The sequence below is a fragment of the Aythya fuligula genome, chromosome 1 (assembly GCF_009819795.1).
Source record: "Aythya fuligula isolate bAytFul2 chromosome 1, bAytFul2.pri, whole genome shotgun sequence".
NCBI lineage: Eukaryota > Metazoa > Chordata > Aves > Anseriformes > Anatidae > Aythya > Aythya fuligula.
The window spans coordinates 163,590,771-163,615,216 of record NC_045559.1 but is presented as its reverse complement, the minus strand read 5'-3'; the positions used below and the strand labels follow the sequence as shown (position 1 = coordinate 163,615,216).

Sequence of the window (24,446 nt, the reverse complement as noted above, 5' to 3'; positions counted from 1 at the left end):
ACAAAAAAAGCTAGAGAAATGCGCAGGCATTAGATCTCCCCAAAGGTTCTAGAGAGACATTTTTGCCAATCTGGGCTATTAACCACTACTGGTGACTCAGTCTATTCCTTCAAATATCTAATCTTTTTTATAGTCCTAATAACCATTCTGCACATAAAGGCCGAAAAAAAATAAGTTACACACAATCATTACTTTCCTCTAAATTTAGTAATCTCTAAAAGATCATATCTACTCTACTTAGATAAATTTATTTCCAACCTACAAAAGCTGCAATGCCACAGAGAAATATTTTTATGAATTGAATATCCATACTTGAGGCATTCAAGTACATTTACATGCAATGGCACCCTTAGAAAACGTGTGCTTTCTGGATGTAGGTAATATTTTCTCTTTCCACAACTGACAACATTTCTTCATTCATACTACCTGGATTGGAGTAGGAGGTATGCACTGATGTATACTGTCATATACTCAACTACTACAGACGGAGATTGTCTGGCTCAACAGAAACAACTGGATGAAATGTGTGATGAAGACATACTGTAGCACCCTGAGCTCACCGGTCAGAAGACATGGGCAAAGGTTTGGCTCTCTGGGGTACTTTAATTTGTCAGGGTCCAGAAGTAATTTACTTGAATAAATTACTCCTGTACTACTACTTCCTCATGTCACTATACCTGTGCAGATTTCAGCAAAGCAAAACAACAAATGAATAACTATGACAGTAAAACCTCTCAATCAGCTACTGTCTGAGATAGATTAAGAAAAGATGGGCCAAGAGGAAAAATAGCACCACAGGGATAAGAGACAGAAGGTTACATGGCTACTGGGAGGTATGACTCCTAAGAGGTCATAGATAGCTTTTATTTTGTCTGTAAAGTTGCAATGCTACACTTGTGAGCAAACTGGCAACTAGCCCTGATTGTTTTTTTTTAGAAACAGCATGATTTAAGAACTGGAAGAAATACATTTGCCAGAGTCACTGGTTCATTACACAGGAGTCTGATCACCAAGCAGGTCACTACCACCTTCCCTTTCCTCCAAGCTGACTCATCCAGCAGACCATAAGCATCTCCATGGAAGCACTGCGATTCCCTAATGGAGAAAAGGAATTGCTCCTTCTCACCCCAAAATTTCAAACTATGCTGCCAAAGCATCTCAGAAATGGAATAGAAATGATACTCTGAAATTCCATGAAATACTGTTTCAACTCCTGATGAATTTGCCAGTTTCTTAAAGACCAAAGAAAAAACAGAGGACTCATTAAAAACTCTTTGTGTTGCCACAACGTGCTGGGGCAAAGGCTTGGGAGATATTCTTCATGCTCAGTTTTGAGCCTGTTTGCTTGGTAAAAAACATTTGGGAGCTGAGGGACAAAGGCATTATTAATCAAAGTACAAGTCCTCTTCATCTTCAAATAAAATTTCAAACAATTTTCAAACATATCACATGAAATAATATGGAAATGATTGATAGTTAGCAGAGCTACAAAGATAGTTATCATTAGGCATCAGGCCTGCTTTAAAAAAAATAATCAACAACTAATCTGTCAAAAAAATCTTTCAGCAGAGATAATGTTCAAAGACCACAAATTAAACATAAATTTTTGAAAGAATTAATTTTACTCAGTTGCAGGGAAAGGATACACTGTGGTTCATATTAAACACATTCAAACCTTACTTGATGTATAAAATATCAGGATAGTGACCTACAATGACAGCCTTGTACTACATTAAGATTCACAGAAGTAATTTTTAGGACACTTTCAAGGACAGATATTAATTTTACAAGTTGATATATGAACCATAACTGTATTAACAGTAAGAAAGAAAAAAAAAAAAGTCCTCTTCTACCACTACTTGTGGATTCATACAGAAGAATAAATTAGAAATCCATGATTATCTCAATGTCATGAATATTTGCACATTTTAAAAGCTCAGCCATTAGAAAATGCTGCTGAACCAATTAAATGTTCCAGAGATTAGAGCACACTTATCTTGAGTTTACTTTCTCACAGCAGTTCCTACCGGGCTCAAGTTTGCTTTGCTCTCACCCAGGCAATCTACCAGCTGCAGCGGCAGCCATGCAGTAACAGGCATCCGCCAGCAGCAATTTGTCTCAGTACCAGCAATAAATGACTCAGCTGCTCGTGTCATGCTCCAGGAGTCACCCTGCTAACATTATAGCCTTTTAGCATACAGCACAGCATCTTTTTTCCTCCACCGCAGGTTGCTGTTTTATTTATTTTTTATTATTCCCCATATCCTCTTGCTAAAATGTGATCCAACTGACCTGATCACAAAGGAAGCTAACTTTCACTTCTTATCAACCACGTGGTGTTGACTTAAAAACAAGTGTGTGCCAGGTAGTGTCTTTTCAGAAAGGGTGTGAAGGTGAAAATAATAAATCTCAAATATAAAGCCAGTAAAAACATTAGAATAGCCCTGTTAAAATTGAAAGTACCCTCATGCACGCTTATTTTTCCAAATGTTTTCTGTTCAAATTTTTGTGCGATAAACAGCTGTTGTTCAAAAATACATTAAAAAAATAGGTTAATGCCAAGAGAAAAAAAAATAACCAAGACTTGCACACAAATGTATAAGAGCCAGACTTTTTTACATTTTTTTTGTAAAGCTGGGCTTTTTCTTTCTTTAAAATTTTAATTTGAAGCCAGCAGGGTTGTGGGAAAAAGGGGTTCCCCCCCTACCGTGGCCAGAATCATGACTTCACAGCTAACAGTATTGCATGCAGTAGTGAAAACTCCTGCATCAAACAGCTAAAATGGTGGATTGGGACCACTTCAAGGAGCTGAGAAAAGTGGAAGAGCAAGAGACATGACATGAGAAAATAATAAACAGTAGCCTTGTATGCCCATATGGTAACAAGATTGAAAAAGACTGCAAATTTGAGAACTAATGCATCTGTTGACAACAAATAAGGGATCTTGCAGTGATCTGTGTCCCCTACTGTTCTAGCTCTGCAGCTCTGATTTCTGTAGCAGGTTCCCCTTATCTTTATGCTGCAGTTCCTAACCCTGACTTCACTGTGGCCATTCACGGGCACCAAGTAGAGAAAACAAGCCTTTAACAGACGTGTTCCTCTTGAGGAATGCTCCTGGTGTGAACAACAAACAAGGCCAGCAAATCCGTGTGCCAACAAAAATTGTTATGTTTCCTTAGGTCTCTGCAGGGCTGCAAATGACAGTAGCACCATGTACTGAATCTGAATTAGAAACATGTCACATCCTTATCCACCTGCTTATTAAATCAAGCTGAAAGATATTTTGACATTTTAATAGGAACAGTACCAGCAGAAACAAGAAACTTCAAGACTATTATTTTTATGACAGAGTAATAGCAAGAGACTGCTGTACTTGATGGTAGGATAATACATGAGACAGTATAAAAGCCTGAAACATGCTCCAGAGCAGTAAAACAGTACGACCTTCCAGCAGCTGGCAGTCCTATTGGAAAACACTGCACAATTCTGGCAGAGTTTGGAAACTGCTCCTTATTGAAGAGCAGGGCTCTCTCTCTACAGTCTCAAGCTGTTGACCAAACAGTCCTCTGAAACTGACCCTGTGCAATCAAGCCTGACATGTAAGCCCTAGGCAGACACTGCATAGCTCCATGCAGATTTTTGTTGGTACACAGCAGCAGCCCTTGAGGAGAAATGATCCACTGCAATTTATATAGGCTGCTCCTCAAAGCATGGCTGGAGAGCCAACGTGGCAACACAATGTTCAAGGGAATTAATTTACTTCTTTAAATTACGAAGCCTGCATTTATTGCAGCCACTATAGGCTTTTACTGGCCAGCATAGTGTTGAAACAAAGTATTTTCTATGTATTTCATAGTTGTAAAACACTTAAATACTTTACAACTGATAGAAAGAAGAATATCATGCATACGTAATGCTTATACTTTTGGTGAAGAAAGTCAGGTGATCTTGAGTTTAAACCTTACACTTGATGTAGTGCTGCTTGCAATCAGTAATCCAACTCAAAAGCATCACATCAATGCAAGCAAGCTTTAAATCATTACCTGAAAGACTGAAATATGTAGCATAGTAATAAGAATTTTACCAATGTATTTCTACCATATTAGGTGTAAAATACTACATACTTGGCTGTGTAGGCAGGCATGAGCTGGCTATTTGTACAAGGATGGCAACAACCTGTGGGATTCAGCAGAGTATTCTGAGCTTCCCACAGAGTTACAGCAAGAATTTTAAAATCAGCAAAATAAGCATCAAAGCCTGTAGAGCAATGTGAGTTTTTCAGGCGAGGGTATACTAGGCCTATAAAATACAGTGGTACAATTGCAAAATATAACAGCGGGACTAAATATCTAAAAAGCTTCTAATATTATAGCCTGGGTTGGCAAACAATGCATTAGCACTGCCATGTTTCATTCTCTTACTTTCCTCCAACTTCACACTTAGCATAGTAAGAATGTTCCAGTTTATAATGTGATTCTTGAAGGTGCATCTTCAGGTACCTGACAGGCAATAAACAGCAGCCTGTAAATATACATCACAGTTTGCCTCAGGTTGGCACTTCCAGAAGTCAAAAATATCAGCTGAAGCATCCATTCTGTAGCACCACAGAAATCAGGAAATCAGAAATTAGAAATCACAGAATCACAGAATCGTCTAGGTTGGAAGAGACCTCCAAGATCCTCTAATCCAACCTCTGACCTAACACTAACCAGTCCTCCACTAAACCATATCACTAAGTTCTACATCTAACTGTCTTTTACAGACTTCCAGGGATGGTGACTCAAAATCCCCTTCTCAAAATCTGACCTTTTTTATGGCAGACACGTGAGAACTCAAAACAGAAGCATATCAAACAGATTGTCAAATCTGAAAAATTGAGACTCAGATAAGAAATAAAATGGTACTAAGGCTGAGTTTCCATTACAAGTTTAAGAGAAAAATTCAAATAATTAAAAAGTTTAAGAGAAAATTTACAAATCCAAATACTTATTATTGATACTGTCATTAAAAAGAATTGCTGAAGTTTTAACCTGCAATTTGCACTGAATGCAAAAAGTTACCTTTCAAATTCCCATACAGCCACAACAAAAATTAGCAAGCGTATTATATTAAATAGCAAAACTGAAGTGCAAAACAGTGGGTGAATACATAGAAACAAAATACTTGGTTACATAAAGAAACACCAAGTTCATTAATCTAGCCTTCTGGGCTGGTCTCCACATTTCTCACACTCCCAACTGTGATACTGTATAATTTAAGGACAACCTACATTGTGAGCAAAAGGAAAAGAAAATGCAAGAAGAAAAACAACATTCATACAGATGGATTGATATGTTTGTTATATTTATTTATTTATTTTTACAATTCCTTCTGTGGTGCTTTTGCAGAGTAAAGGTCACTGTGGAGGAAATGCATTCATTTTGCAAACTTCACACCACCACAGTGAACTGCAGGTATTATTTTTAGTTCTCCCCTGCACTAAACAGAGAGTGAATCTGAGGCATGGGGAGGCATCGTGCCAGGATGTAAACCCACTCCTTCTGAGCTGGCTTTAATCATGCTGTCTTGCTCCCACTCTGCTCCTGTGTTTAGGTCAGCAAATTTCCTCAACACTAAATTCTGTCAATGCTAAATCTGAACACATATGCATACACATATGTCGCGGACAATCTGGATGTGTTTCATCATGAATAATTCAAATAAAGTAGGATGTGCTGCTCCGACTGAAAGGCCCACTTGATTTTCTATTTTGGCAAGGCTTGCCCAAGAAAGTGCTACTGAAGAGTAGCCAAAATCTTGCCTCTATTTATAATGTGTTTGGTTTACAAAAAAAGCGGATCATCTTCACAAACTGTTGTGTAGAGCTCAAGCTTGCAGTCCCCACAGAAAATTAAGCAGCTCTCATCAAGTATGATTACAAAGTCAGGCCAGAAGTATTTTCTACAGAAGGCACACTCTTAAAAATATTTCTCTATTCAAAGCAAAGTCTCGTACACAAGCCTAAACAAAACGTTAGAAAAAAAAAAGCTGTATTCTCCACAAATAGCTACCAGATCCTATAGGATTTACACACTAGAGCAACACATTAGCATCTTAAATTACCTTTCTTGCTGGATTCAGTTTTTTTGTTGTTTGTTAGTTTTCCTAAGGACAACTACAATGGCTTGTGTGGGAATCTGTGTCTGAAACAGCTGATATTGCCACAAAAGTACCCTGACGGTGGCTGCCATTTGGTATTTATTTCCACTGCCAAGCATGGAAGCAACTTGAATACACACTACTGTCTCCTTCTAATCTGCATAATAGCAAGAGTGAATTTCTATGCCTCAGACTATCAAATCCATAATTTTGCATGCTGTGACAGAGCTGGGGCAGGCAGGAATCACCGAGCTTTTTGTGTCTACTGCAGCCCGCCCATGCACATCAATGTGAAGGTCACACACCAGCTTTCAGTACAAAGCACAGCCAGAATTGGTGAGCTTCTTTGTTTCTACACTTCCAGCTGGGTGCTCCTAAAGAGCGCAACTTGTTCCTCTCTGGCAAACAAGGCTCTGTTAAATACGTGCTACCCTACTTCCATTTTTATTTGGAAGTTCTACCACAATTTGATCTCCAGTTTCAAGCCAAAGCAAGAAACAAACCATGAGAAGGCATATAAAAATGTTTCAAGTTATAGCATGGCATGTCCTAGACTTTCACTGCTCTCTTTCTGAATAGTTACCCTAGTTTAGAAATACTCAAGAACCCACAGACCACTGGCTACTCCCAAAGTTCCTGGGACATTGCTTTTTTTTTAAACAAACAAACAAAAAAAAAGCCAAAAAGAACACAACAGGAAACCCACATTGGTGTCACAGAGTACATGAAATATATTTAACATCAGCATCCAAAAAAATTAAATATTTATTGGTCTTGCTAGGAAAAACAAAACTGAACAGTCTGGAAGGCAGTCATTGCTATGCCCCAGAGGATAATATTCCTACTTCCCACAACATGTTTTTAGATGCATCACAGATCTCTAAACAGCACTGTGCAGATCTACACGTTCTTGCCAAGACGTGTAATGAAATAAAACATAACCCTAGCCATTATAACTGAGCAAGCTGCTTGTTAAGGTTTATCAATGTGTAAAAATGAACCGCGTGACCGAAAACCACTTTAATTAAAGTAAGCTACAATGGGAGGGGGAAAACCACAGTGACAGGGATGGTGGAGTAGGGAAAACGCTGCACTTGCATGGGGTTGGTTTTATCTCATCATCTAGTGGCTTCTGCAAGTCTTTTCGTACACCGTTTGAACTCTAAACAAGGATCTTCTGTCATATTTGCATTTTAAATTAATCCTTCAGCAAATGCCACGTGCCCAGTACAGTACAACCCTGCTCACCTTCAGTTGTTCCAGAAAACAAGAAAAACTTCACCACATTACCCTTACAAATTTCCAGAAGAAAGAATGTTTCAAGTTCTAAGTACAAAGAGAGAGAATGATAAAAAAGGGAAATTACAGATTCTGTGAAAAAGCAATCGGATTTGAACAAAGATGAAGATAACTCACTATTACAAGTAACTAATAAAGTCAGGAAATGTGGTTTAGTAGATACAGTTCCTTCAAAGCACTAGCAGAATTTTCTAAATTTAATTAAAGAAAAAAATTTTCTTTTTGCAGTTAATCAACTGAAATATTTTGCCTCTCTTATTCGAACTGAAGAGAACTGTAATGTATCTAGGTAATGGTTATTAATTTGTGACAACTTTCAGAAGGTGAAAAATAAAATTTAAGGCATGTTTTACACGTATTTACTCTATACCATCTACCCTGTCTTAACAGCCTTCATGGCAGAATGGCTTTTAAAGCATGTCTCAGGTTTTTGTTCAGCTGACTTAAGGAACTAAAAACCAAGTAGAAGAACGTGAAGAACCATATTTAAGTTCTTCAGCTGAAAGCATACAACACTGCATTTCAGGAGGGTGAAACAACACCCAGGGGCCCTGCTGCTGACATGGTTCTCCTTTTTCTGCCCAGAGAGAACCTGCTCAGAGAACAGGGGAAGTCTCAGCAGCACCAACCACTCCAGAGGAGAACCAAGTAATTAACTTCTGATTGGGAGCCCTAATTCCCTGCAGCAAGGAGAGGCAGGACCGACTCCTTGGTTTCTTGTAAGGAGGATGGCTTTAGGGAGCCTTCACGTCAAACAGCAGGCCATAAAACGTTATTGCAAGCAGCGTCGCAGATGTTGAGAAGTCGAAAGGAATGAACATAGCTTCAAATGTGTAGATTTTGTGCTGGTAAAAGAAAATTGTGTTCAAAATGCAAAAAAGAGAAAAAAAAAAAGAGAATAATATACTGCAGTTTGGGTTTCAGTGAGCCCCTTGGGGGTGTTTGCATGTGCTTTTTTTTGCTTGGTGCTTTTCTTTGTTTATTTATTTTGTGTGTGGTGATTTTTTTTCAATGTTGTTTTCCCTGTAGTGTCTAAATATACTACTAGATCTAATCCCCTATGATACAAACAAGTTTGCTTCTGACAAATGCTGAGAGGAAGATTGAGTTACCAGACTACTCTCAGATCTGCAGAACAATCACATATGTCTATTTACCCAACTCGCTGATCCACCAGTTGTCACCTAGTTAAAACACCTGGAAAGGTGAATAAAACACTTGGAAAGGGGAAAAATATTCATGAATGAACACACTGATACATAAAGATGATGTGTGTTCTCTGCCGAAAGTGATCACAAAACAGGTAACATACTTTTTGCAACCTTGGTGCAGCCCCCTCCACGTTTCATGATTTCAGCACCCCTCTAACATTTCCAATGTTCTCTATCGTCTTTTTACACTTTGAAGATACCTTCAGAACAGGTGCGTTTGTTTCCGACATCACCATACAGTATCTTGCATTCGTGATGCTACGATTTATTTGTAAATCCATGCTATTCCATATGGTCTTCATGCACCTATTTGTGTCAGAAGAAACAAGGTGATAGATGTGGTATTACAATCTATAAAGAACAGAAAAGCACAGATCCTGTTTAAGAATTGAGTCACTTCACTTTGCTGCCTTAATTGTGCTGTCCAGCTGCCCTCAATCACTGCCTTATTTCTGACCTCTACAAGACTTCCAGTAGGTCTGGCCTTTTTATTCAGTGATCTCCCTGTAGTCTCTAAAGCTGCTTCAGAGCACTGCAGCAGGTGAAGGTAGATGGTACCATAATTCACATATGGGACAAATGACAAAAGTCATTACACTGAAATAAACTCTTCTCTTTTTTCTTGTCTCTGAACTAGAAAGAGTACATGAAACCACAGAGAAAACAACACCAGGTGGCAGAGGACAGCTGGCGCCATGAGAGGACCATGCCAAAACTGCTATAAGTTCTGCATGACCCACAGCCCAGACAGCAACCCCCACAATTCGCCTCTGAAATTCATCACAGCGTTCACCTCGTTACCTCAGAAAAACACAGGATGGTCAAAGAGATCCAGGCAAATTGGGAAAACGGATGGAAAAGATGCAGGGTGATTCTATACCATCCTCTAGGAAATAGGACGTATGGGAAGAAGTCAATCATGTTACTATTCTGCAATGACTGTTTAGAACTCTAACCTTTTTTTAGCATTCACTTTTATAAACACTAACTTTGGTCTGAGATTTTCACCACCCCTAGAAATCAGGCTCTCTCTATTGCCAACATATACATAAGCTAGCCAAACTTTCTGGAAGTTAGTTTTCTATTTAATTATTTTTGAAAGGACCAGCCTCTACATTTGAGAAACAGAACAGAAAAACTTAGAAACATCCTCAGAAAAGCAGGCTTGATTTGGTGTGCCAAGATGCATACAAGCTCCTTTCATTAAATCAAATAGCCTTATTTTCTAGTCACTGTGTTACCGACAGCCATTATCACTGAGGTTATATTATTTCATATATTTGCCATCCTATATTTTATTTTACCCTTTGGAAAATGAAATCCTTAGTAACATCCCTTCTATTCCTGAATAATGGGTTGGGTTTCAGGAATTGCAAAAGGAAAAATGCGAGAATTAAACATATGTATATAGCAGATAAGAGAGCACTCAAAATTATTCCCTCTTTCCTAAACATTAATCAGAGATAAAAGGCTACATAGCAACACTTAGAAACAGCTAACAATTTTATTTTTTTTACTATTCCTTAAATTTGGACTTGGCAGGAAATCATCATGGACAATTTTTTCTTTTCAAAACTGGAATCTAAAGATAGCTGTAAAAGCCTAAAATGAAAACCACACCCAAAAAAAAAAAAAAAAAAAAAAAAGTGCTGAATCTGTCATTAAGAAAAACAAAACAAAAATGAAACCTCAAGCTCTCAACATTCAGTTCCATTTCCCAAACCTTAGGTCAGACATTATTTAAATGAAAATCCAAGACTTCATTTGAGTCTCTGTAGCCCATACAGGCTGGAGATAATGAGGCTGCTAGCAGAACAATTCTGCGTTCATTGCAAGCCTTTAGCATTCACTTTGTTTTGAGTCATTGCTTTTCAATTTCTCATTCGATGAGTGAAATTCTGACCCACAAAATCTTAGAGAAAATTCTCCTTTGTTCTCTCCAAGACTTATTTTCTTGATAAAACTGGGAAAACAGATCTTTTTCATGGAAAAGAATTACTTCTTTCCTCTGCTGTCAAAGCGTGCTCAGGTCTACCTAACAACCAAGCCATGCATCTCTCATTTCCCTCAAAACCCAGAGCCCATCTTTTTCCATCATGTTGGTTTTTCCTATTTAAAACACAGCTTACCCAATGACTCAACCTGTGCAACAGTTCTCATATTAATTGAAACAATGCTGTGCATACGTATGTAATATGCCAAGAATTTGCATGGATTCAGCCCATGCTCCTATGTTACATATAAAACAAAGCACAAAATCTGAATGCGAAGTTCACTATCTGACTTCCTTCTTCAAATGTTTCCAACTTACATTCGCTAATAAGAAGCCTTACAGAGTGTGATCTTATCATAACATAAAAGTTTCCTTCAAATAGCTAAAACTGGAGATTTTGTACTGATGCCTTGTTTTCCAGAACAAGCTGTCCTATGGCCTTGCTTTACTGAAATGTATTATCTAACAGACAATTAATACTCACTTGGGATAGACAAACAATTTTGACTTTTAGCCTTTGCAGTGATTACAGAGCAAGGATTTGAGTTACAAAGAGATTGCCTCCAGCTCTCATCTCTAGCCCTCTACACCTCTCTAGTTCTTACCACAGCTTCATCTGGTCAGCAAAATGCTCCAGTATTGGCCTGAGACAGCCTAGTACCACTAACTTGCAGTTGCAGCTATGTTTGAGATGCACAAAAGCTAAACCATACTGAGGTCTGTGCATTGGAGCAGTTTTCTTCTCAAGGCCAGCTTGGATTAGTTTTGAAGCCATAACAATACTTAGATGACAGCTAATAAGGTTTCTACATACAAAATACATCAAGTAAGTTTTTTGCTTAACTGGAGGAGGTTATGATTATGTAACTATCTTCACTAATAAGAAGCAATTACAGTATAATTAGATTTAAGATTCCAGTTCAGGTTAAAAAAAATAAATCTCATAAGACAGACTTACTCACTTACTAAGAAGAAAGCATACAGTCTAGATAAGCACAAATAAAAATAATTAAAAAAAAAAAAAGAGTAAAAACAGATCAGACCATATCCTTTTTGCCAGAAAACAAGTAACTCCAGGCAGTCGTCAAACCATATTGATCTGTTTCAATCAAATTCTGTTTTACAGAATAAATTCAGTATTTCACAGTAAAAAATCATTGAGACTGAGGTTGCAAACACTACTCAAAAGGGCTTTTCTTGGTGGCTGGGAGGACGGTATGCCTGCTATATTTAGAAACTAACTTTTGGTTTACTAAAAGAAAATCTGTTCCTGTGGTTGTGAAGAAAATCTGCCAAATGTAAAATGAGACAATGCTGTCATCTGATGTGTACAGACAGACTCTGTGCATCCTACATAATTCTCAAATGACAGCAGTGCAAAACTAACACATCTCTGGCTGCTATTGAGAAGCTACTAGCCAGCACTAAACCAGACAACTACCCTCATCCAGTTCAGCTGGCTCCTGCCACTTTAAAAAGTTATTAGAAGCAGTCAATACTGCAATAGTTCTGAATGAAAAAAGTCAAAAACTTTCATTCCCACCCTGACTAGACAGAGAGTTCCAGGAGTTTTCTCTCCCTTTTGTAACTGAAGAGACACCCCCCCGAGAAAAGCATCTTTGCATCCACCCCCATACTGACAGCTGAGCTCTGAGTTTGACGCTGTGCCAAGGTACTACTCCAAGACAGCAACCGATCCACTGACTCCTCCTTTTCAGCTTTGCCTACAATTTGCAGGTTTTCAAATAAAATGTTTGGATGTACCACCTCACTCAGATGTTTTTCCTCAGTCATGGCAAATAACACTAAAAGATGTTATCTCCCTGCCTTACGTTGCCAGGGCATATATATTGTGTTGGCTTTTTATTGGTCATGTGCTATAGAAATTTGCAGAAAGTATTGCTTTCTTTTGCAAACAACATCTAACTTTGCTGTAATGGTGAACTCACATGCATCCTAGACACTGTGCAATATTTCCAGTGGACTAAGCAATGGACTTGAAGCCAAATTTTTCCTTCAGCTACTCTGTATCCTGAATTACAGCACTAGCACTAATATCCTGGTAGTTGTATGTTACCATCTGACTTTTGTAATTTTCATCCACCATTGAAAATTATGGCCAGCTGTCTTCTAAGTCAAAAACTACAAGACATCTCCTGCAGCCTTCCTTCATTCCTGAGTGACCTTGACATGCTGCTGAACTTCATACCACCAACAACGGTAATAACAGCACGGCCACCATGGCTTTGTGGTCAACTTAAGCTGGCCTGAAGTTAGTTCAAGTTCTGAAGAGGTCATCCCACCCTTCCTTTTCTTAGCTACTCCTTCCTACCTTGTGCCTCCAGCCTACCTATGTTGATATATACAGTGTTGCATTGCAAAGCAAACCAGGGAAGTGGTTTGGGACCAACCCAGCAGAAGTAGGTGAAAAGCAAGTTTAACTCGAGCCAATTCCCTGATCCCATTTGTCATGCGGCAGCACAAAAAACAGTTGTAGTGACATGAGGACAAAGCCAAGAGGAAGGTACGAGAGGCTGAGGCTTGAAGAGGGCAGGATTGTGTCTCATGGCAGCAGTGCCAACTTACGTTGGCTGGAAGGAACTATGGCCCAACAGCAAAAATGAGGTCGTCTTAAAATAACAGCTGTGAAAAATACTTTCTAAACTAATATGCACCATGAAGCTCACATAACCAAGATGAATCAGATGCATGCACTTAAAGATCCTGAAAGTGTGCAAGAACAGCATCTGTTTTATAACAAACAAGAGTATCAAAAGAAGATTTTCAGAGCTAGCGACTCGCAGCCTGGTCTCATCCGATCAAAACTAGGGTTAAGCATGGATCAAGAGACCGGCACAGACTTAGCTAACCAAGCCTCTCCAGTTGGTAAAGTAACTTAGGAGGGAAAAAAATGTGGAAATTTCTTTCCTTTTTGATACCTGAGAAAAAATAAATTACCCATTAATCAGATAGTCATGAATCATATAGCTGGCTGCGTATCTACTACCTTTGTTGCAGCTCTTTGGAAGCCTGTGCCAAGTAACCCTCCTGTAATGGCCTTTTATTAATGATAAAAAGGTTAAAAAAAAATCTTGCCAGATAAAATTTAGACTATACTGTCAGAATAAGATAGGAATTTATAAAAGGGAATTTGTTCATACTAATAACTTCCTTCCAAGGGAAGACTTTACCTGTAGTATAAATCTAAGTCTATGCACATAAAGACATTCTCCTCCATGAGGAATGAAGGAAAGACATATTGATGTATAATCAGTTTAATCAGAAACAGCATCCCAAATGTAAATGTGAACGTGAGAAATACCAAATGCAAGAGGGATATGCACCCCGTATCTCATAGCATGAGGTTGCCTTACAAAGCCATGGCATCAGACCAGAGCTACCCAAGAAATAACATTCGTCTCAACACCTTCTGCCAACAGCAGGAGCCTTCAGTCCATATGGCCAGACTCATAAAAGGACATCGTGGCTGCACCCTCGCCAGACGCCATCCCCTCAGTTTCACGCTCTTGCTGCGTGCTCTCCTGACCCTGAATTCCCTTTTCCTTGGCAGGGCACAACAGTGGCAGCAGCTGCCAACAAGTTAAACGCAGTTACCTCTGTTCGGGATACCTCTCATCCCATCTTTGATGATGGCTCAAGCCGCAGCTAAGTATGTAATCTAAACCCCTCCAACGTAACAATCTCTGGCAGCACATTTGCTCAAATCAAAATTAATAAAGGAAAAACTTTCAGTAAGATGAGTGGTTTTGGTAAATTCCAGTATTTCCAGCTACATGCGTTTTTTCTCTATACGTGCCTCTGAAAAACTGGGAGGAGGTGTCTTGACTTATTCACTCAAGGTATTCTCAACCAAAGGCCCTTTTCTTGCCGCCACCACGTTAAACCAACAACCAAACCCAATTGTCAAACCGCACTCCAAACAGGGAGGAGACAGGAGCCTGCCGCTCCACATTTGACGCGCGAGCCAAAGCCTGTTGAGGAGTCAGAAAAACACGGTCTTGCCGTTCAGTTTTTAGTTGTTTTTCCCCCCATCTGGCACTTTATCAACAATGCCTCCACCCAAACCTAGGGCTGTTTGGAGCACCAGGGAGCGTGCCTGGGCACAGCTGGGCGTCCTGCCCGCTGGTCCCAGGTGACGGCTGCTGCGCGGCGGTTGACGGCACGACCACTGCCACCATCCCCACCACCACCATGACCAATACCACCACGACCACCACTACCATCCCCAAAAACACCACGACCAACATCACCACTACCATCCCCAACGACACCACGACCAAGACCACGACCACCTCCAACCCCAGCCGCCCCCACTCGCCTGGTTGGGGTCGGTGGCTCGGAAGACGTGGCAGGCCATGGGGGAGTCGGGGTTGTCGGGCTGCGCCTTGATCAGGTAGGCGAAGTAGGTGAGGTCGTGGCTGTTGTGGACGAAGCGGGCGATGTGCTGCGCCTTGTGCTCGAAGATGAAGACGGCGGGCGCGGGGCTGCCGGGGCGCCCGGGACCGGGGCTGGGGGGTCCGGCGGGGACGCAGCGCAGCGTGGGGGACCCCAGCAGCAGCAGCACCTCTCGGGCCGGCACTCCGCTGCCCAGGGAGCCGCCGGGCTCCTGCCGCTGCCCGCGGCGCCGGATCTCGGCCATCAGCCAGGGCAGCATGGGCAGCGTGGTGCGGCGGTCCAGGCACGACCAGCCCACGTACCACAGCCTGAAGCGCTTCTCCGCCGCCGGCTGCGGCTCGGCCGAGGGCTGCAGGGGGTGGGAGAGAGGCTGGACCCCCGGGGGGTTCTCCATGGCCGCGGCCGATGGGCTCCGGGTGCGGCCGCCAGGGCCTGAGAGCTCAGCGCGGGGCCAGAGCTAAGCGCGCATCCCGGCACGGCTCGGCACGGCTCGGCACGGCTCAGGTCAGCCCGCGAGGACTGGGGGGATCTCCGCCGTCCTGTCCTTCCCCTCCGCTCCTCCTTCTCCTCCTCCTCCGCCCACCGCCCCGGGGAGGAGCGAGGGAGCTACGCCCCGAGCGGGAGGGGGCGAGGATGAGGAGGTCCGCAAGGGGAGGAAGGTCACCCGGGGGAGGGGGGTGTGTGAAGGAGGTGCGGAGGCTGCCGGGGTTTTTCCTACTTCAATTTCATCTTAGTTCTTTTTTTTAATCCCATTCTATTCTTGTTTTCATTTTATTTTACTCCCGTTTCCTCTCCGGCGGCTCCCCCAGGCCAGGGGCTTTTCCCTCCCGCGGGACTTCGTCTGGTGCCCCCCGGCCCAGCCTTGCTACCGAGCCACCCTCAAGTCACACTTTAAATTAAAACTGTTTTCTAAATATCTTTTTCTAGGTTTCTTTTTCCTGCTCTGAGCTTCTAGGTTGTTTTTTTTTTTTTTTTTTTTTTTTTTCCCTCGCTATCGCGATAACATCTGACAGTGTAAAATCTGCCACCTACTGTAAGTGGGAGTAACTGGTCTCCGAGAAAGAAGCTTTTCTAATCATACAGCATCCGTATCCATCTTGTAATTATCAAATGCAGTGACTGCCCTTGTGTTCACGTTGGTAGGAACAGCAGCGATAACTCCCCGTAACGCAGCGTTATGGCAAACCTTTTAGCCCTACTGCTCTCTAGAAAAGTCAGTAGCTTGGGCTGAAGAGCTACACCATCTCTTCTTGGAGACCCCACGCTACATGATTTGGGTAGAGAGTTTGTGTAACAGCCAGCCACATCACTCACAACAAACAGAACTGATGCCAAAACTGTTGTGCTAGTGGTGTTTTATTCAATAGTGTGACAAGCAACTGTGCTCATCTACTGCACAAAGATCTTCGCTCTTCTATTTTTTTGCTAGTTTCTCTGGTTGAATGCATTTTGGCTTATGGATAATCTGCTGCAGTTTTCAGCTTTAACACCGGGACTTGGAAAGACCTCAGACATTGCCCTTCCCATCGCCGTACTAATCACAGAATCACAGAATTTCTAGGTTGGAAGAGACCTCCAAGATCACCGAGTCCAACTTCTGACCAAACGCTAGCAGTCCTCCACTAAACCATATCACTAAGCTCTACATCTAAACGTCTTTTAAAGACCTTCAGGGATGGTGACTCAACCACTTCCCTGGGCAGCCTGTTCCAATGTCTAACAACCCTTTCGGTAAAGAAGTTCTTCCTAATATCCAACCTAAACCTCCCCCGGCACAACTTTAGCCCATTCCCCCTCGTTCTGTCACCAGGCACGTGGGAGAACAAACCAACCCCCACCTCACTACAGTCTCCTTTAAGGTACCTGTAGAGAGCAATAAGGTCACCCCCGAGCCTCCTCTTCTCCAGGCTGAACAATCCCAGCTCCCTCAGCCGCTCCTCGTAGGACTTGTTCTCCAGGCCCCTCACCAGCTTCGTCGCCCTTCTCTGGACTCACTTGAGCACCTCGATGTCCTTCTTGTAGCGAGGGGCCCAAAACTGAACACAGTACTCAAGGTGCAGCCTCTCCAGAGCTGAGTACAGGGGGACAATCACTTCCCTAGCCCTGCTGGCCACACTGCTTCTTATACAAGCCAGGATGCTGTTGGCCTTCTTGGCCAGCTGAGCACACTGCTGGCTCATATTCAGCCGACTATCAACCAGCTGCAGACCAGTTCCACAACTCTGGCCTTGTGGGATGGGTTTGGCAGCCACCAAGACCCTCTAATAGGGCACCTGAATAAGACCCATTAACCCACTCGGTTAATGCCATGACAAGCTGCTCATGTTCTGCCAGCTTAGGTCTGTGAGCTGCCTCAAGCCTGAGTGACAGTACTCACAGAGGTACTGCTGTTGGCACCGAGGAAGCAAAAATAGATGCCCGGAGGTGAAGAGGGCAGGAAGACTACTCTCTCCTTTGGGGAACGCTAGCTTACGTGAGTCATCTGGAGCGTGAAGCTGCAACTTAGTCACTTGAGCTCAAAGACAAATTTAAACCTCCAGGGAAGTGAACTGCACACTGGATTTGCACTATAGCAGCAGAGAAATTCCCCCCTTATACACACATGCAGTTGCAACGATTTTACATGTTTTTACTTTGGATTTTATATTTTATAAAAGACTGCATTATTTTATATGACTTCTATTTTGTGAAGTAGAACTGTGAGGAACAAAATGCGGGAAATGAATCTGAAATTGTTAAATTATCACTATTATGGCAGTTATGGAAAGCTCCTGGTATTCTCCTTCACTTGGATGGTATGATGAGAAATGGTTATTTTGATCTGCCTAATTTATTTTTTATTATCAAACCTTTCAAATTCCTTTAAGACTAAATTGATCTATATAAACCCTATGACTAATATTTTAACTGCCTTCAAAATAAACTTCTCAGATGTTATTCCAAACAGTTTTCATACTTTCTTCTTGCTTTAGATTTTTATACGTCTCCCTGAATCAATTCTTCATAGTAATCCCTTTAGCTGTCCATTATCTTTATCCATTTACTTCATCATTTCTTTCTTATCCTTTAATCTGGCCACCTCTTTTTATCCCCATCATCTTCTTAATAGTATTTCTTTATTTACATAACTGCTTCTTGAAGTTATTTCCTTTTTCTCATTTCAGTTGTAAGACTTCATGCACCTTGAAATTAAGCTTCCTAATTAATCTTACATTGAACATAGTGTTCCTTTGTCTGTGCCCAAGGCTTTTCACTTTTTATGCTCATCTAATTTCTGCCCTAGTGTTGTTGTTGAAAATTATAACAAAAATTTGAAAAGCATGATGTTGAAAAGCATCATCCTCCAGCTCTTTGAACAACATTGTTAGAAATTAGTCTAAACTACATAATCTCTATAGCTCTGTCAATGAGAATCAGAAACTATGGGACTCTGAAGAATGCAACTCTCCATAGTCTTTATCTGCAGAGCTTTGAAAATGTGTTTATTCTTGATTAAAAAGCAGCTTCTCTCCATGTCATCCCAAATGGAAAAAAGCATAAATGCAGTATCCATGCAGAGATGCGACATATAAAGCCCCTGATGAGATGCCATAAATTTTTCCTTTTTTTTTTTTTTTTTTTTTTTTAATTATTAGCCAAACTTAATGAACTGTAGAATTCAAGGTAAAAATTTTGTTGGCAGATCCAAAGTAAATTAAGTACTATGCTCAGTATTTACCAACTGTTTATTTGATCAGTCTGACCAAGTAGCCAATTGGAGTTTTTGAGTTGTACACTACCTGCCACTGAATTCTGTTGATTAAATAGAAATTAGATGCACAGTCTCACAAAATAATGCATATTACCAAACATGGATACAGTTAACTAAATTTAAGTGCCTCTGAACATTTTGGAATTGATATGCTTGCCAGTAGAGTACTACAAATAAAGATTTGAGTTTTTTTTTTTTTTTAAAAAAAAAGCGTTTAAAAAAAAAAAAAAAAAAGGAGGAAGGTATTACAAAATGGGAGAATACCAATGAAATCAGTAAAACAAAAATATTTTTATCCTATCCTACTTTGGAAACTTGAATTTTAGACATTTTAGATAAGCATATTTTCCCTCTGTTCATTAAAGCAAGTATGTTTTGTTCATTAAGACAGTACCTTGATAATGTGAACTGTTTCTGTATGTGACTCCACCAAAGCAGCCATTTCATTTATCCTATCTGGATCATCACTTCGTCTTTAGCTTTAAAGGATTTAAACCTGGAAAAGTGGTAAGCAACCACAGTTTTCAGTAATTTCTTTGGGAGTGGAAGGACCTCAGCATCTCACATGATCAGACTGTTAACTGCCATCATTATCTATCCCCTTAAGCTTTCAGCAACCATTTTAATTGCAGAAAAATATTAAGTTATTAGAGGAGCTGTAGACTTTATTTTACAATCCTGTAATTTATGCATAACTTCAGCCACCTTGGATTAGAACACTTCAGTAATATGTCCTATTGGTTCTTATTCTATTGCTTCTCTAAGAATGCTGGCAATTAGCTCTCTGGCATTTCAGGGTCCATGACTGTATTTGCATTACTTTTAACTAATCAAATTTAATTTGACTGCCACTAAGATCTAAGATAATGACATTTAGATTTTAAAAAACATTTTGTTCATTTAAATCACCCAGTCTTATTTGAAGACACTAATGAAATTACTTTGGAAATAAAATTCTAGTGTTAGAAAGTTCAGAAGTCTGGGCATAATACCAAGGCTTTAGACTTGAGCTGCTAGAGGAAACCCTGGTGCCTCCTCTATTCAGTGTGTAAAATTTAACTAGAAATAATGAATATTATATATTTTGTAGGATATAAAGATATTGTTATAGTTTAAAATGGATTGCCAAAGGCTGAGTAAGACAGTCGTGTAGAGACAAGCCAACAGCAGGAGGCACATTATAATTTGTTCACAATAAAAAGGATGTGAGAGGCTGTTTTTTTTATTTTTTTTTTCTTGCTCAATAATACTAATCTTTTTTGATCGTAATGACAGATTATAATTTGTTCTGCCAATAGGAACCACTCCAAAATAGATTTAGGGGAACTGGAATGAGCAAAGTTCATAAGAGAATAATCCCTAGCTGAAGGTTTCATAAACATCTCTAGAACGTTAAGCGACCTACCACGTTTATGTCTGTGTTCAGCATATCAATACACCATTTAACATTGCACTGATTGAAAGAGAGAATGTCTTCAATTATTGTATTTGCCCTCTTCAAAGCAGTGTTTCATTGAGAAACCAATTCTTATTTTGGTCTTTTTTTCCATTTAATAGTTATTCCAAGACAGTTATCTTGCTGACAGAGCAGACTTGGAATCTGGTGTGGAGGAACATGACTTTTTGTTTAAAAAGGAGTTTTTGCAATGTTTCAAGTATAACATGCTTATTACAGTGAGGTTTCTCTGCACTTTGCAGAGTTTCTGCATGTAAATCAGACCAAGTACATTCTAGTTATTCCTCTGACTTCCCACTAATCTCATGTCCTGTGTACTTACATGTAACGCAGCAGCTTTCCAAGTGGAACCACTAGCAGTTGTTCACTTCCACCACACACTTTTTTTTTTTTTTTTTTTTTTTTTTTTAAAGGTTCACATTCCTCTCAAGAAAACAGTATCAGATCAGCTTTCTAAAATCCCTGTTGCTGAGCTAATTCAGTGGCTGTTAACAGTTCAGGCCAGTCGCAAAGCTAGTTATTGCAGAAGACAGAACAACTTCTGAAACAAGGACTTCCATATTCCCACTTATTTCTGCTTTTACATAAAGGATGTATTTACTTCTCTACTATTCCCTGACCACTGCAGCAATATACATAGAGGAAAAAATGAGGAACTACAGCAGCTGCTGGTGGAGCTGACTTCTCTCCCACAGTGTGCCCACTAACTCTACTTCTTTTTGTAATTTGGAAGGGATCCTGGTTACCTTCAGCTCTCCAAAGATGGAAAGACAGGATTTCTTGTCCTTTTTGTGTCAAAGCTAAAAGAAACTCCTTGACAGTATTCCACAAATATATTACAGTGAAGGACACACTATAGGCTAGGAAGGCCAACAGATCTGTAGTAGAGAGTACAGAAACAATAAAGAATAGAGATGCTTTGGAAGGCAAGGGTACTTCAGTTTCAAAGGTCACAAATTTTATTTGTTCAAGAGGAAAATGCAAATACACTTAAGACTTCAACACTGTACTGCTATTTGTGCACTGTACTTCCTTACTGCAACTTCACAATTCAGCTGTTTGTCTGGTGAGAGAATGTACCATGAACCACAGGGCATGTGTAGTCCTGACAATACCAAGAGTAGTGCCAGTGTAGCTGACAAAAGGAAAAAAAAAGAAAAGAAAAATGAACAACAGATGTGAGCCCCTTAATCTTTTTTCATCTTCCTTGACTCTCACAAAGGTAAATTGGTATCTGTCGTCTTGACTCTGTCGACTGCTGAGCATCTCTATTCTTTCAACATTCCCAACTGTGAGAAGCAGGGCTGTGCTGCACACCACTGATTCATGTGACACGTTTCCACCCCTCATTTTAAACGTAAACTTCATCACCCCTCCTCAAGCTCCACGTGTGGCTGCGGCGTTCAGTACTTCCCAGTTCAGAAGCATCATGGGGTAGGAAGCCTGTCTTGCTTTGATTTGGCCTAGTTCTTAAATGATTTTTTTTTTTTAATAGGAAAAACTCCTGTAACCTGCCTAAAACACAGAAGTAATGAAATTCTGGCCCATTTAATGGTAAACAGAAACTGTTCTCACACCTTCAGCACTACCAAGAATATCAGAACATTGAATTAGCTCTGAATCTGAAAGACAAAGGGGAATTAAGCAACGGGGTCACTTAGACTGGCTGAGGAGTAGAGTGAGTGTAATCAATACGGCATAAAGACACAAGCGCAGGCTGCACAACCAAATATCAAAGAACATTAACAGTGGTTAAAATGCATGAAAATCCAGGACAGGGAAATGCCAGTGCTTATTCTATGAACAAGATATTGAACTAGAAAAATCTAAGATATATGTATGTAGGGAAAAATACATAAACCTGTAATTGACCCTAGTAGAAAGATAACATGATACTATTTTAAGAGCAAGTTATAATGCAGAAGTGATGATATATTTAAAAACTACTGTTTTAAGCTACTGCAAATATACAGTGTATGGTATATAATGTTATACTTAAGAAGCTGAATTTTGTTTGTATCACTGGAAATCTTTACATTCATCTTTTTAATAATTAACAAAAAAATTTACACTATTTCTCTACAATGTTTAAATGTAGCATAGAAGTTACAAAATAAATATATACAGCACAGCTACAGGCTACACCCAGCAGAAAACCGGGACTTGCTATCCCATTATCAGATACGCTCTCAGAGGATTACTGTGAAGCAAGACTGCATGTAGCAGTGCCACCTGGTGACCAATGCTATGCCACATTCCTCTTAAAAACAATTGCACACACATTACATCAAGTACTAGATTTTTCTTTTTTTTACCATGTGTTAAAGTTTACTGTTTCAAAGATAAGTGTGTAAAGTATAAAATTGAAACTGAATACTCTAATTTATATGTATAAGGATGCTTTGTAATGTAAACACTAAGTATTTGGAAGCTATGGCACCTTACACCTAGCCAGCAGAAACAACTCTCACTTCTAAGCCAGGCCATAGTCATAGGAGAAAAAAAATATCTCAGAGAAGAGAAAACCTAGAATCACTAAAATCAGCCATCTGAGAAAATCAACCACTTCACCTTCATTACGTTCCCAATAACAAAGTCACAAATAATTAAGAAGAGTATCCCAGTGCACAGGGTCTGGCTGGAATGGAGTACACTAACTCAGTTCAAAGGGCAGATGAATTCTTCACCTTCCCCCAGGAAAGACTTGAAAACAAAGTCTTTGAGAGCAGCCAGGACTAGGCACACCAAGTGCCAAGCTTCATCCCTCTAGTAAATTGCTTCCTATGGGCAACTCTAGTGCCAAGAGAAAAACTGGAAGAAAGTGCATTGACAGTGCTATGTGGTAGAACCAGACGTAAACATGCAGCCCGAAGTGCATGGTGACAAGCAAATTCAGTGGTTTATGAGGTGACCGAGCCTCCTACAGGCATCAGGAAGGGAGCACTGTGGCAGCACACCATGCACACTAAACCCAGCTCTAGGCATTTACTGTATCATGTGCTGACATGCACGGACCCAGCTTCCTAAACTAAGTGCATGGCCATTGAGCTAGCAGCCCCACCTAGTCATATATTTGTGAAGTGACTGCCACTACGAAAAGAAAAAAAAACACAGGGCAAATCAACCACAGGGCACTGGATAGAGGCTGTTGAATATTAAGTCCCTCAACCTGCTGCAAAACTTCCTAAAAAGCAGGGTGTTTTTAGATTAAATGACTCAAGTGCCTTTTTGTGTTATTCTGGTACCTACAAAGGCTAAGCAGAATAACCCTGCATGCCTCTGCAAAGGACTGGAAACTGCCCTCATACTCAGAAGAGTATGAGGGCAGTATATGAAAGGAATAAAACAAATATGATATGGAGGAGAGCAAGCAGGAAGCAGCACCGTTTTTCCTCTCCACCAAACTGCATTCCCTACTTTCATTTTTAGTGGCTCAAAGCTGACGTAACTTCAGGTGTTCAACCCAAGTGAAAAAGCTTGGAAATAGGAAAGTTTTTTAAACAAGGAAGGGGACAGGTTCACAGTGAACAAAAAGTTACACACTTCTAAGAAGGCAGCACAACTCTGTGGAAGCAAGAACAAAGTAACAGGGACACAATTTTTTTCCTTTGGCCATGACCAGGCCAAAACATGCAGCTAAATATATATACCTCATTAGTGCACAGGAATCATTTATGTATCCTTTGTGAGCCTTTTTACCGAATACCATTCTGCAAGGGAACTGGTGTGTTTGAAAGTAATTAAAAAAAGCCATGCAATGAAGACATACAGATGTTGCCAGGGGATTCCTTCATTATTCGTTCCCTTGGCCTTGTTCACTGTGTAATACCCTTTCTTCCCTCTTCCTTTCTCTTGAACTGTTGTAGGAAAATGTTGAAGAGAAATGGTGTGTTTGTGTCCTAAATAAGCTTAAGAAAACTACTTAATGAATTTTTGTAAGAAATTGCATGTGATTTCATGTCCTCTTTTCCAGACTCGATATAGCGTTCTCTAGCTATAATCAATATAAATATTCTTAGCAGCCTGCAGTTATCCCTCAGTTCTTTGCTACCCCATCTCAGAGAACTGCATTTGTCTGAACCTCATCCTAATCTAGTGAGGAAAGAAGTTTAGGCATAGTCTAATTCTGAATTTTTCCCATTATTTACAAGAGACTTTCACGCAGTAGGCTTAAAACAAAAC

General features: G+C 40.3%; 1 protein-coding gene across 3 annotated transcripts in view; it reads right to left on the bottom strand.

The window, feature by feature from the left end:
• The window catches only part of TBC1D4 (TBC1 domain family member 4), a 107,907-nt gene extending 92,305 nt beyond the window's left edge, over nt 1–15,602 (bottom strand). For all 3 annotated transcript variants that reach the window (XM_032185521.1, XM_032185504.1, XM_032185512.1), the window contains exon 1: nt 14,981–15,602. In XM_032185521.1, coding sequence (XP_032041412.1) covers nt 14,981–15,451 — 471 coding nt within the window. In that variant the 5' untranslated portion in view covers nt 15,452–15,602. The remainder of the gene's footprint in view (nt 1–14,980) is intronic.
• Between the last annotated feature and the right edge of the window lie 8,844 nt (nt 15,603–24,446).